Genomic DNA, 15,252 nt, shown 5'->3' on the forward strand with positions numbered 1-15,252 from the left:
GCTGAAATATTACCATTGGAAGGTGGTATTGTTAATGGATGGAATCTGATATGATCTTATGTCCAAGATACGAGAACTAGATATGAAAAAACTGTTTACTTTTTCGACATGTGGTGGCTTACCACTCGATGTCACTAGAGCATGATCTTCAATCCCAGAAAGTTCGATACCTCCAACTCTGCCCCCGTCGTTGATGATGTCACGTCCTGGATTGGCAAAACCAAATCCTTTCTTGTATCTTCAGATGCGTGAATCAGTTTGATGTTAGTGAACTAAATAATAATGTTTGAATAATCTAAAAATTTGAATGCTAAGTTTTAATAAAACGACAGCGTAGCTGTTGCATAGTAATTGGTTGTGATCATTCTACAAATATCATTCGACAACAACTTATACATAGATGAGGTTCTTTGCAACTAAATGTGGAAAATACTTCAACTGCACCAGTGTTGACCTTAGAACCCACCTGGCTTGGAAAGTCTGCAAAAAGTCACCAAACTTTGATGCGACAAAATCTAAGTTTTTCACCGTGGAAGGCTGACACATGAGGGCGCAGTCGGTCCGCTCATACCTCGGATTCAAATAAAGATCGGTTTTGATGCTTTCAGGGGAAACCCTGATCTGATAATGCTTGCACACACTCGACTATAAGCTCATCAATAGTGACATCTAGTGCAGATATGGGCTCTGTGATCGAAATGCAACGAAATTGTTCTCAAAAGATTTATATCAAACAAATCAGAAAAGAACAAATTATTAGGTAATTGCAATCATCCAATTTACCAATACGAGATTATCAATTAACATATGTATATTGAGATGTTTATATGACATTTTATTATCCAACCATTACAGCGAGATGATGATTTAAACTGTGATAATACACTGTGATGTAACAAATTGGTAATAATGAAGTAAAATAACTGTCGCAAACTGTTAATTAAAAAAAAGTCACCCAAATGAATTAAATAAGTAAAAACATTCGGAAAAGACGTAACTATTTAATCTTGTTTAAATAAGAGACAGCCTTTGTTGTAGAGAGAAGAGATTGTCAAGTTGCCTGAGCTACCGCAAAACTAGCACTAAATACACATGGACCACGAACGGAATGGCAAATTTTTCGTGGCAATTCGCCGTGAAAAATATCGGCTTCGTGTGCTCAGGGATGAAAACCTGGTGTGTGGTTGGAAATAATGAAGCCATGTTGCATAATGTTGTCTGATATAATCAGGTAATTTCATATGATATGATACCAACTAAACAAATGATTGTTGGTAACCACATAAATTACCACATCAGCAACTAAATTGCCAAATAACCACATAGCTGGTAAATTAGGTAACCACATAATGGTGGTGGTCCCAGCATAAATCGCAAACTTCTGATAATGTTTTAGTAGCGGTTGGTTAACATAAACACCGTTGTGAAACAACCATGAAATTTTTGAACATCGTATGGCAAACTTTATGTTCAGATCTATAACATTTATCACATCACCAAGCAAATCACATGATCATACTCACGAGATTGATCAGGAAGATGAACTCCTCCAGTACATGGATGGTTGGAGAGGATGCAATCTCCTTCATTGATATCTATCGCCCTCATCTGGTACTGCACGACATCCTGCATGGCCCCTAGGTGGCCTAGGATGTGAGAAGCGTTGGAAACAAGACCACCATCATGTCCGAAAAGAGCGCACGAGAAGTCAAATCGTTCCTGTCGATTCATGTAATGTTACACAATAAACAATGAGTGTTCTAATGACACAGAATGATCATAATAGAAATACACCTACTCAGCTATCAACAACGTATTTACACAAGCAAGTCTTGCAATATACAAAGACTAGACAGGACTTTCAACGACTGAACCACAGATAAAATGTCAAGGGCTGAGAAATCTTGGTGCAATAAATTCGCAGAAATTAGAACAAACAAGTAAAAGCACTGTTGGACGATTATCTAGACCAGTAATATAAAATAACAAACATGTATAAATATGACAAGTTCAAGCCAGACCTTAATGTTAGTGGATATCGCTGTCCGTTGTAGAATCCTACCCATCTGTTCTGCAATGCTCATGAACCTTTGATGTCAAAGGTCAGAGGTTATAATATAGTGATGGGGTCAGTGATCCCAGTATAGCACATAACCCATAAAAGTTAATTGGGAATGACAAAAAACCCAACCACGCCTTACAGCTACCCCAATAATAATTGTATGCATTTGGTATTCAATTTCCCAGTTATTGTCTTTTGGGTAAATTGTCAGTCATAAAAATCGCTTCGAGAAATTCAGTCCACCAAATAACACTTAACAATAACAAATACCACCTATTTAAAATAACGGAGAATGACAAAGAACCCAACCCCACCTTACAACTACCACAATGGTCATTGCATGCATTTGATATTCAATTTTCCAGTTATTGTCAGTTATAAAACTTGCTTCCAAAAACTGTATCTACGAAATAACACTGACCTGTGTGAAAATATAGAGAGTTGGATAGCGTCCAATTCCTTGCCAATATGCCTCGGCTTTCCCTTCCCTATCATGATGGTCACGTCACCTGAATAAGCGAATTTTCACAAAATTACAATCTCTAATCGCGGCAAGCTACAATGATGTTGTCAGTCTATCATGTAACAAAAAGACAACCCTCAACACAATCTAAAGTGATGTTACCATGATGTCATAATGCAATACATAGTCATACGCAACCATGATGTCATAACGCAATACCTTTCTTAGTCATCTTTCCCTTGCAGTCAGGTTCCACCAAGATTGTGCTGATTGTGATTGTGATTGTGATTCCGCTGGACCGTGAATCACCTGACAGATCCTCTATGAAAGTCACAAAGTCACAATATTTTACAAAAGGTAAAGATAAAATATCTCAAAAAGATCGAAAGAAAACAAGATACTCAATACTATATAGTATATACAGTCGAAATCGGTTAATCGCATATCGGTTAAAGGCATAAATCGCTTAATAGCATTGCATTGCATAATCCCAAACCATTCCCATTCACTTGTGAAGAAAATTCAACGGTTAATCGCATAAGGGTTAATCGCATAAGGGTTAATCGCATAAATCGGTTAATCGAATAGGTTTTCTTGATTGATTTGTAGACTTGTATCACTTAACCGCATATATCCTTTGATGAAGTGTTAAGTCGCTGAAGATTATCCTCACCAATAAACAAAAATCATCGTCAGATCTCTCGCAAGGCTATAGAGACAGTAGCATGTAAATGATTTGAACAATAAAGTAAAACTTCACGAAAAAAAGCCTTCTCTACAGTGATTATGAACCACAAAACTACGTTTCATTTAAGGACCGTAAGGATGTTACGGATCGTTACATCACAATAGAACAACAAGACTAATTTTTATTTAAGCATTGTTACGTCGCAAAGCGCAAACCACTGCAAAAACGTAGAATACCTGTACTGTACTGTAGCCTACGTATACGATATAAAATGCCAGGAAATAATAAGCCAGCAAAGCGAAAAGACTTATGTCTGACCGATAGTATCCTTGTTATTGAAAAATTTTTTTTGTCGAAATCGAAAAGAAGGAAGCTCACTTGTTGCGTCATAATGCATTGTTTCATTCCGAAAATTGGTGGAGGAGCAAGAATGCGTGCGCCGGTGTTTAAAAGAGAATAACGGAGAAAATGTAGGAACACATACACCGTTTAATCGCATAAAAAAGCTTGGAAAATTGACTATGCAATTAACTGATTTCAACTGTATACACAAAAATATAACGAAGCATGTAGAGTCCAAACAACACATATAAGCACATATCAGCACATTGAAATAAAAACACACACTTTGTTCTGTTGTTGACATTAACAGGAAAATTTGTGCCATTGTTGAAATTTTGTCTTAATTTAAGATTTCAAAATAAAATACCTGTGGCGCTTGTATGGTGACACCAGCTGTAGTAGACTTGAACACATGCTCATATTCCCCGTCGTATCGACTTACATCTGTTGATGTTCCTGTGTAAATAGTGTCATAAATTTCACGATGACAACACAAGGACATAACTTACGTAATCTTATTAATATTTACCTAGCTTGCGCATGCATGCAACATACATGCTCATACTGATACTGGATATCCTAGCGGCACCATACCTCCCATGTTGTACCCAATGCTGGGTTGGTCTTCAAATGATGTCATAGTGTACCCCACTACGCCACCTGCTGGGCCGGATAATATTGCTCTATTTCCATCGAACCTGAGCATTGAGGAGTGTGAGATGTTGTATTTTATATCAGAAGACGTAAACATTTGATGAATCTTTTCCAACTCAAGGGCTGTTTGAGTGTTGAGTTTTTAGAGGCGGGCCAGATCATAGGCACAAACGATGTCATAATTAGTTGGAGCTGTTACTTGCTCCTATATCTACGTTCCTCAATCTACAACACAGTTTGCAATGATAGGTGTCACTTCGTATGTTGCCCACCCCTGGCATAGACTCACATGTATGAATGCATGACAGCATCAAACTAATAAACTACTATAATTACGCAGAGAAGTGAGGCTTACTTCAGCTCTTGCCTGACACTAACATAAGCGTAGGTGCAGTTCTACAACCAAAAGAAAACTAGGATATAATTAGGAATAGGAAAGCAGATCAAAAAGGTTAAGAACCGCTGCTTTAAATCAAAGTAAAAAGTGATAATAAACTCATCTCTGACGAAATATTAAAAACCATGAAAACTATAAAATAAGCAAAGACGAAAAATACAAAACCCACATTTAAAGTCACCAGTAGGTAGTAGCTGAATACAACTGCATTGTCAACTGGAAATATCAGAGTTAATAAACTTACGAGGTCCAACATTTTTGGTCTTGATTGGTTTCCAAGAGGATCTCTCCAACCTTCAGTGAGAGCAAGTGCCATTCTCTCATCTTTCCTCTCGAGGAGAAAATTTGTGGCAACGGTCGTTCCCATCCGGATGAAATCGATCTTAATCAAGTCGAGTGATTAACGCATTATAATTTTCAACTCTTCAAAACAAAAATAAACTATGTACACATAATTAGGTGGTCTATAGATTTAAACAGCATTTCATAGCAGTGGTTGTAGCCAAGTTGACAAATGGTTAAACTTGTGGAGATGATGAGAAACTAACATTAATTAGAGACAAAATTACAGGCATATTTGTAATTAAGCACCAACAATAAAATCAAACTACATTTGATAATAATCTTTTTAGCCTCGTCAACAAAGCAACAAATTAAACTTGAAGCAACAATGAGAAATAAAATTATTCACAAAATTATGATAAACTTTTCCACATATATAGGCTTTATTTATGTTTATTTTTGTAACATACCTTTTCCATAATGCTTCGAATTCCTTCCCTGGGAGCATCACAGTAATTTTGTGGATCGACAGACAACAGTCAATTGGCAGATCTGTGAACTACTTCTGCTACATTTGCAATGAATGCTTTCAATATCGATAATGAAGTTAGGACTAGCATTTTTCATGTCTAGGCTATGTAGCATAGGCCTAGGCCTACTACACTGGAAAAAAAAGTGACCGTCATCAGTCCAAAATTTTTATCATTGACTATTAAGACGTTGATTTCGTTGAAAAAACGTTGCCTATACCTTATTGTGGTCCAAGTAATACCCATAAATCTGCCTGCATACAGTTTGCAACTCCTTTTTATGGCTGACTACGTCCCACCGATGCACTGGAAACAATGTTGGTTAACTAAAACCCATTATAAGATGTGATTGGCGTTTACTTCGTTATAAGTGAAAGACTAGTGGCTTAATATCATTCGTGCCATGTAATATATGGAACCACTTGACACAATCAGAGTTACTGACCTAACAGTTGCTGTTATCGCGATAAATATCACATTAATATTGAGATGGTGACATTTCGTCACTGTTTAATTTAAAACCTTTCTCATTCGTGCAATGCCGTAAGTTTATAAACGTTTCCACTAAATGCAAGGTTGAACAAGGTCGAAACAACTTAAAAGTACTCCTGTGTAAGTACAGTGGGCGGACATTTTTTATAAATTTCATTACCCAAATTTCTTTTTTCGAAATATAAAGGAGTTTCTTTTTAATAATCTTGGAATGCCAACGCGCACAAGTGCTACAATTATTTTATTCACTTTCAAATACAAATACGACATTTATGCTAACAATCACAACAAATATGTTCAAAATAACCTCATATTAGGCTAAAATATGTGGTTCCTAACTATATACAGTCGAATCCGCTTAATTCGGACACCGGATAACCCGGACAACCGCTTTATTCGGCCAAAATGCTCGGGAACGGAACAAAAGTAAAAATTGAATGTAAAAAACTCCCGTTAATTCGGACACAGGTTCGCAATTCCTATCGTTAGGTTATGATACAATAAACAGTACTTCGTTCGTTTTAACACAAGATGCAGTTGCATTATGAGTGATTATGGTGAAACAATGACGATCGATGCAGTAACAATCGACAATAAACTCATATAAGGCCGCGCCAATTTCATAGTCGCTTTTACTTCGGTACAATTGCGTTCGTCTTGTTGAACAGAATGGTACAGCAAAGTTTAGCAGAAAAATTGAAATTGCTCACTAAAGTAAACAAAGACGTTTTATGTGATCTGTGCCAATTACTGCAGTATAGACCAGCTGCAATTCATTTATTACGCAACAGTACAGTACTTATTTGCGTTGTCTGCCTTTACGCATGACCATGAAACAAACAATTGATTTTCCGCTTAATTCGGACAAAGCCGTTTCTCCGCTTAATTCGGCCAAAAGTGAGCGGAACCAAAGTGTCCGAATTAAGCGGAGTTGACTGTAACAAACAAATGTTCTATACTTTGTTAGAACAAATTGAAACAGAAATAAAATCAAATAAACTCACTAAAATCACAATTTTACAAGGATAAATCACTAAAATCAATTATTTGAGGAATTAAACGTTTACTGTTCAACTTATAGCATGAAAAACCTGTGGACTTACAGCATGTAAATTTAATTTAATTTAATTTCAAACAGTTCATTTTGGCAATTTCGTAGCGTAAGTATTTAAGACCTCGTCCTCTGGAATCACTACATACTTTCTAACAAGAGACACGTACATAGTTTCACACAACATTACCAATTCCAGTCTCCCAAAATCAGGAAGACCATCTTGAACATATGTAGCAACAAAACACCGAATGTTATATTTTACACCATCAATTTCTATCCATCGAAAGTACTAACGATTGTGTGGCATGACGCTGAGAAAAGTCAACACATTGGCAGAAAAGTTGTTAAACAGATGAACTTTTGGTCCCAGAATATACTTGGACGCAGATAAATTTTCGTATTGCAACAGCATACAGTGATGACGTTGATGCTTTTCCGCCAAAAACTTTTGGGTGTTTTTAAAGGAAGCTCTGTTAGTTAAAGACTTGAATAAAGAGTGCTTCGCCTCAAACCGCATGCACCATGTTCTTGCAGATGAACTAAGGTTTTCTATATCCGGTGGCACATGAGTCAGATAATGTTGTTTTGGGATGATGTTAACACTTGGAAACGATAATTTAAAGAGCTGGAGATAAGAAGAAATCAAAAAACGCAAATAAGGTCATGGTGTGATGGGCAATGTTCGGAGACAAAAGAATATTGATAATTTTCAGCAAAGCTAAAAAACACTGGTAAGTGTCACAAGAACAATCAACGAACTCACTAAGTACAAAGGGCAGCATTCTTGCCAGTAGTAGCATCTGCGATGCGGACTGACACAATTTCTTCACTTTTTTGATATGGTGAGACATAATCTGAGAAGGTTTTTTGCTGTCTCGAAATAAAAAAGACAGAAAACTTGAAATCTTTTCATTTAGCGTTGAAAGTGTTAATTTATTTTTTTCGTCAATGTAATAATTAAGCATAGGAACAATAGCATGCAACAAACATCCTTCCAGTACAATGTTCATTACATCTTGAGGACAATAGGTAAATAGATTAAAATACGATACACCGAACAAGGCTGCCCGTCTATTTACCTCACACTGCCTTGAATTTTACGCAGTGCTGTTCGTACGTTGCGATATCTCTCAAGATAAAGTCTAGGTAAAGGTAAAGTTATCTTAAGGCAAAGTAAAATCTCTCAAGATAAAGTCTTCATCCCATGTTTTTGTTTTTATTTCCTCTGCAGTTGCCAAGCAATGACGACACTTCCTGAAGGCGAAACCGACCCCTTGTTTCGTCCCCATTACTTGATGGGCTGCTGGCGTGTCAGCTAAAATGGCTGCCAACGATTCTTTGATATTTATAGATTCGTTATTTGGAGTAACGACCTCAAAACCGCATCTCATCGTAAAACTTTTGCGAAACCACATCTATTCCATACTTGTTAATGTCTGAAGTTTTTGCAATGGCTGGAAGATTAATCCAGAAATACTTTGACCGATGGCTTGGTGGTAAATTACAAAAAGATATGTAAAAAATCCAAGCCTGAGATCTATAGTTTTGCTTCCTATAGCGGATTGCAAAGCAGCACATCGTCATAGTAGAGTAAAACTTGCAGGGCGCCCGGGTAACTTGAACATAAAGGGTGCTGTTGAAATACTAAGCCAGATTCAAAATTGCTATGGCATCGATTCATACAAACTTCTTCGTCGTACTTTTTATATGTTAAAAAAAGATTTGTTTTTCAACAAAGAAGTGATCCTTACAGAAACATATTAATACAAACGTGGAGCGTTAATCATTCGCCTCTTTTCACTCATTCCAATCGCTTTCATTGAATAAGCAAAAGTTACTTCCTGTGGCAAGCTTAAACCAAAGTTTCTAAAGAAAATTTTTTCTTGTAAATGTACAGTTTTGAATTTTTCATACTGAACTACAATCGGATGTATTTGCTTCATAATGCGATGGACGGTAGTTTGCTGATCACAAGAAGTTCCTTCACTTTCGTCAGTTGATAGTTCAGTATAGTAAGAACATCGTAAATCGTTTGGCTGATGTTGCTTAAAGAATTTTTTTGAAACTCAACCAAGCTATCAATTACAGCGTGTAAATAGAAATGGTTCCACCTGTTTAAATGGTCAAAACAACGTTTGCGGTATTGAAACGGCAACAAGAATGAGGACAAATATTTGGTGTTCATGGTTTTATTTGTTTATTTTTCTATTAAGTATAGGTTATATTTATATTATCTCGTATTATATCATAATTTGTCAACGTCAAACGCGCGCTTTTCTCGCTTCCTTTCATGCTTAATTCGGCATTCCGCTATCAAGTGAATGTAGTTTCATTTCAGGGGATTATTCAGTTTTATTCTGTGAAGTCATTTTGTTCAGTGGGAAACAAATTAACGACAAAACGCAATATAATTTATTTGTAAACGCAGCGATTTACACCTTCATACTTTTTCAGCAACAAAGTATTTCTTACCTGTGTGATATGTTGCTTTTTTATGCTCTTTATGCTTCTTTATGCTTTATGCTTTTTATGCTTTTTTATGCTTTTAGCTGATACACTCAAGATAAAAATTCAAGAATTTTAGCATAACAAGGGCTTGTGATGTAATAAACTAAGGTTATTATGCGATAAAATGGCCTCTCCAGACAATCGATTTCGAGAACTCAAGCGTGCCTACGCAACAAAAGGGGTTCCCACACTAATTAACAGTACCCCATGCGGAACGGTACCAACTGACCTACGGACCGGTACTGGTCCGCGGACCGGGGGTTGGGGACCACTGGCCTATACCACGTGTAAGACCTAATGCCAGCTAAGTGCCAGTGCTAAGTGATACTTGGAACCAGGCTTAAATTTTCTTAAGAGGTTCACCACAAAAGTGTGTAGTTTTAATCTAATAAGTGCGTAGCACTCAGTACACATGCCTACATTAGTTTAGATATTTTCTGCAAAAGACGTTCTTCAAGGGGCCCGATGAGAAGCCAAAAAAATGAATTTTTAAGCTCTTATTAATGCCGAAATTTGCTGAACAGCGCCGTCACCCGAAGATGGCATAAGCACAGCATAAGTCGTTTGATGCACTGATGCCCACAAGGTGTATAAAGTTTGTGGATAAAATTGCTGGAAGAGCTTTGATTGGAATAATCACTCGACAAAATTAAAGCAACTTAAAAAATTGAATTAAAAAAACAAAATACGTTCTTATAAAAACACACTTATATATTTACGTATATACAAAGACCTGCGGAAGGGATACGCGAAATATACATTGCAATCCTGCCAATAAATGTTGATTTCCAAAACCTGGATTGTAATTTTGTACAATTAAGTCATATTTATTTTATAAACCACGATTTCTGAGCGTCTAGTTGTGAGCTTCTTCTTGCAAACGAGAACTTGTCAAGTCTATAGTCTATAAGATAGTCTATATAGTCTATATATATCAAGTCTATAGTCTATGAAAGAGATCGTTTGCGTCGTTTTTGTTCCGGTTTAGGCTTTTCATTTAAAACGAAACTTCTTCGGACCAAATATATAATACAATATAATAACATATAATATTTCACAATAGTGAATGTAAGTCTCCGCAGACTTTGACTTGCAAAGGATTGTACAAAACCATTCGCATCATGAATGGATGTGAAGGATTATTATTACACAGAGTAGGCTATAAATTTACTTCCAACGCTGCGGTTGAACGTACCGTCGGTTTGATCGCAGCATTCTTGGTCAACTTGCAAAAGGCGAGTGATGTCTATATCTTGCTGTTTCGACGTACTGGTAAACCTGGTTTAATTTGCATAGACTGTCTTCTAACTGCACAGTTGCACGCAAGCCATTGAGTGTACTCCACGAAATAGATATGGTTCCGATAAAGCGATGGTGGAGCGAACGAGGTCTCTCGGAAACGTTCAGTTCTTCTACTATTCAGCATCAGCTGCTGGAGCAGCACAGTTAGTCCTGGGTTGAGCGAGTGATCAACTACTTCGACGACTGCAAGCCTCACAAAGATCGCTCAGCCAGATTTGGAAGGTCTCAACATCCGGATGACGACAAAGCCCTCTCATTGAAAGGTTAACTGAGAGCCAGCTGGTTCTACTGCGCACGTGCAAGATCTCCATGAGCTTTTATGAGGTTTGAAGGCGAGCGCTATATCAGTTTATTGGTTAATTTAAAAATTGTTTCGACAAAACTAATGGTGAGGAAGTTGAAGGTAAATATGCGGGTAATGGAAAAGCGTCTTGACGTAATTTGATGTAAATACCTCATCAACATTAAAATGTATTTGATTTAGTTTAAGCTCTACCAACTGGTCGACGAGTATCGGCAATGAATTTTGAGTAGGCTAATTGTGCTGTCGATGACGACAACGTAGGACAATAAATGAACATTGCAAAACATGGCCGATGGAGATGGAGATTGTTGCCAAACAGTCTGTCAAAGCACAACGTAAGTTCTATCAAAGTAGAACGAACTTTTACCTCAGCCGTTCGACCTTATTGTGCGCCTCGATGTTTGGCGCTTTACGGGACGCTTTGCTGCGAGGTACATTAAAGAATATCATCTAATTTACGGAGCTGTCGATCTGCATCTTAGAATGGGATTCCGGCGACCTCGAACTTCTTCGCCAGTCGAAGAAAAATGAACTCATGCAGAAGACTGAGATGAGAATGCCAAAGCAAGCGGCCGCCAGCAAAGACAAGATGGCCTGGAATTGTCGTCGCAAAACCAAAGGCATCTCTGTCACGACTTCAAAGGAGGAAGTCTTGATTCTTCAGCCCCGCGATGGATGTCTCTGGAGTTCTCAACCTGAAATCTTTGAATCTTACAAAAGCAAAAGTAACAATTAGTACGCATTCAGGATCTCGCCGAGTCTCGCTTTTCACATTAAGCGGCCATCGTGAAAAGGATGGCGTATAACTGCCAGTTTTTCGCTGCGCAAGAGAATCAACTTTCCTGGAGAGTTTTAATTTGCACCTCAATATGTTTATACCAAGTGCGTGTGCTCGCTAATGTTGCACGAATTTATAAATAATTACGCAACGTAGGCCTACGTAATCACGTAACGGAGAACCTGTCAAGAACGTTTGCTACAAATTACGTTATTACGCAACCTTCTTTTTTGGTACATTTTATGCACACAAACCATCGATAGCTTTTTATCTGTATTCATTCTCTGCGTAAATGCAATTGAAATGCGACATCTGCACTCGGCTCTTTGCCCACTTTGCCGTTTTTCCAAGCCGGGTAATATAAGAAAACGATGTTGATGACGTGTCGTCATAACCGTCCTATCATAACAATTGATACAACCATAAACCGAGTATGAAAGTATGGCAGTGACACTGCTAAGCTGTTAAAGTGATATCAGACTGCACAAAACCCACGACAAATATTGCTTTCGCGTCTCATGCAAAAGTAGATCACGCACGACACGATCACACACGACATCACAAGGTTCTGACGTGCTGCTGTGCATTGTGTTGCGTATTAAGTTGTATCCTTTTCACCGTTTTGTTGTTGAATTAGTCTCAAAGGTATAATTTTTAGTCACTACATAAAATGATGTTCTTACAGCAGTCCTTAAACCTAGCGTTGCTTGTGCAAAAAAAGAGCGAAAAGCGAATAATTCCTAAAAGGGAGCGCGGGCGTGGTTCCGTTCCGTTCCGACATCGGGCATTTTCCCCCCTCTTCAACGCAATTCAAAATACGTCACTGCTTGCTAACCTGGTTGTCATAAAAACGGGGTGTAAAAAAGACGCAGTTTCTTTCCGAATCTCAGGAACGCATAACAGCGACTGTTTTCGTAAATTTCCAGCCGAACAACTCGTAGCGAAAGTTGCAGCAGGAAGCTAATCCCCTGATATAACTCTGTGTGTTTGATGTCTTGCCCCAACTACACGCCGTGCTGTTATTATTATTATTACTACTGTTATTTGTCTGCATCAAGTTGATAAATATTTTGGTAGCTTATATTTCTGTTAATCATTGGTTACAAGGTAGAGGCAGCATTCGAGACGGATGCTTTAGCCTACAAGCCATAGTACCAGCTTCATTAGATTTGAGCAGATATAAGCAATTTAGAGCTGAACTCTACAAAGCAATTAGCGATGATAAAATCCTATCTATAACGTTTGTGCATAAATGTGATGCTAAAAATATTGACACAAAACCAATTTCTGTCTTACAACAAATTTTATTTCCACAAAACTCACTCTGGATATTTCAAATCACAAAAAGTCAGCCAATCTAAAATATTACAGCAAATTCACCTTCAACATAATGCAGTGAATATTTATTTGAATAAACATGTCTAACAATTATAATTATGACATCACTATTAGTTTATGTACAAATATAACTCAATTTTATCAATGGATTAGTAAATCTGTAGATGGCGCATCTGGTTGAGCGATCGCTCGATGTCGCAGAAGTCCGCGGTTCGAATCCCCGCCACGACGCAATTCTTTTTATAAAAGTGAATCGATGTGTGGAAGGAAATTTTATAAAAATTGAGTAAATAATGAATTTCTGTTTAAAAATGAAACCTACTTACCATTATTACGTCAGCAGTGATTGCGCGAAGTGAGATAGCCGCCAAGACCAGCATGAACTTGCAACTGCTATAAATTAAAATTTAGGTTAAAAATCAAATTTCTGTGCAAAGTTCAAGTTGACACAAACATGACAAGATATAAAGAATACCGAGCCATGAAGCTGGTCAAGGGCGAGTTGAATTTCTTGTTCCTCGCTCGAATTTGCGTCTCTTCCATCTCCGAAGCAATTAACCATGATCAGATATTTTTCAATTTTAGTGAAAAATTCTGGTCCTGGAATGTCTTTGATTTTGTTGCCACCGATGTCCAACACTTTTACCTGCAGATGAAATGTTTGTAAACTACAACCTGGTGTATTGGTGAAGCTAATATATTACTACATACTAGTTAATATTACCATTAATTGGTTAATAACTAACCAGCACCACGTGGTCAGATTTAGGCCTAGCCTACTGGTCCAACACAAATTCTTGGTTTTTGAATTAAATAGAAATAATTTTGAGCCACCAATTAAAACCGGTATCGAGTATTAGTTGTAGAAACAAATCCTGATAATAAGTTCGCAAAAATATTTTCAGTTTTAATAAAATTAGAACTTTTCAGTTGACCCAAAAATTAACCTGTACATGCCAGGCTAAAACTGATCCAACAAAATTTTGTCATTTTTTTATTAAAAAGAAGGAATTTTAAGCGACCAAGTTTATCGCAGATTCCACATTCCTTGTAGATTCAATTAATCACTAAACCGTCGCAAAATTATTCTGCAATTTTATATAAATTAGCACAAAATATCCGACCTACACTGCCCATTAATCTCAACAAACTGCCTTGAAAAATATCTTCGTACTAGCCATTATGACGTCATAAGCACAAATGTAAACAATTTATTATGACGTCATATGCTGTTCTAAGCAAACGATAAAAAGTTGAATAAATCGTCAAACCTTTCCAGGCATCTCAGAGATCGCCGAAATTAATCTTTCCACATCATCAGGGGAGAAGCAACTTTCCAGATCAAGCTTCTTTAACTCTTTTTGTTGTTTTCTTAAAACGTCACAAAAGATCGCGGCTTCCGATGATGACAATTTCAATGGATCCAGATTCATCTCTGTTGGAAAGCGCTGTGACGCCATATTGAAGAGTTCCATGTCGCTGGATTCGTTTAATTCGCATAAAAGCGAAATATATCTGCGTGGGTTGTCGTCACCTAAACAAACATAATAGTTAATTATTTACCGGTTGTAGTTCGCCGCGTTATAGAAATAAATTTAAGACGGAAATTTTTCATGTTTAAGCTACAAAGTCAAGTTGAAAGCGAAAACTTACTTTTCTTTAAATTATCTGTTTGGGACGAATTAAAAAAAGAAGCAGGCATTTTAAACTGAAGATAAACTTAATACAACAACCAGAATTGATCTAAATGACATGTGGCTTATTTAGCCGGCAAATATTTTTACCAGAATTACCGGCAGCCTACTAAGCTAGGCTCTGTACACTAGCACTGGCAATATGTTTGCAATAGACATGTTAATTACAAAACTTACTTTTACTTGGCCTAGCAGGCTGCTGTACTAATCTACCAGTGATTATGTGGAAATATTTCCCGGCTAAATAGGCTACATGTCATTTCAATTAAGTTTCACAAAATATTATCACACAAATATTTTCACAGCATCACCAGTCTGCCAGCAGCCTTACTGTACTAGGCCAAGTAAAAATAAGTTTTGAAAT

General features: G+C 37.2%; 1 protein-coding gene across 1 annotated transcript; it reads right to left on the minus strand.

The window, feature by feature from the left end:
• LOC143453409 (uncharacterized) lies at window positions 1-686 on the minus strand. Its single transcript, XM_076954751.1, has 2 exons — window positions 467-686; window positions 1-238 (listed from the first exon to the last, which is right to left on the minus strand). Exons 1-2 carry the CDS (start codon window positions 544-546, stop codon window positions 10-12), a joined length of 309 nt encoding a protein of 102 aa, XP_076810866.1. The 5' UTR covers window positions 547-686; the 3' UTR covers window positions 1-9.
• Between the last annotated feature and the right edge of the window lie 14,566 nt (window positions 687-15,252).

This window comes from Clavelina lepadiformis, chromosome 4, assembly GCF_947623445.1.
Source record: "Clavelina lepadiformis chromosome 4, kaClaLepa1.1, whole genome shotgun sequence".
NCBI classification, from domain to species: Eukaryota; Metazoa; Chordata; class Ascidiacea; order Aplousobranchia; family Clavelinidae; genus Clavelina; species Clavelina lepadiformis.

Bases quoted from the DNA above. Each gene is read 5' to 3' on its own strand.
- LOC143453409 (XM_076954751.1), bottom strand. From the start codon at position 546: ATGTGTCAGCCTTCCACGGTGAAAAACTTAGATTTTGTCGCATCAAAG. The intron at 239-466 runs GTGGGTTCTAAG...ACGCATCTGAAG, and splicing joins TTGCAGACTTTCCAAGCCAG to ATACAAGAAAGGATTTGGTT.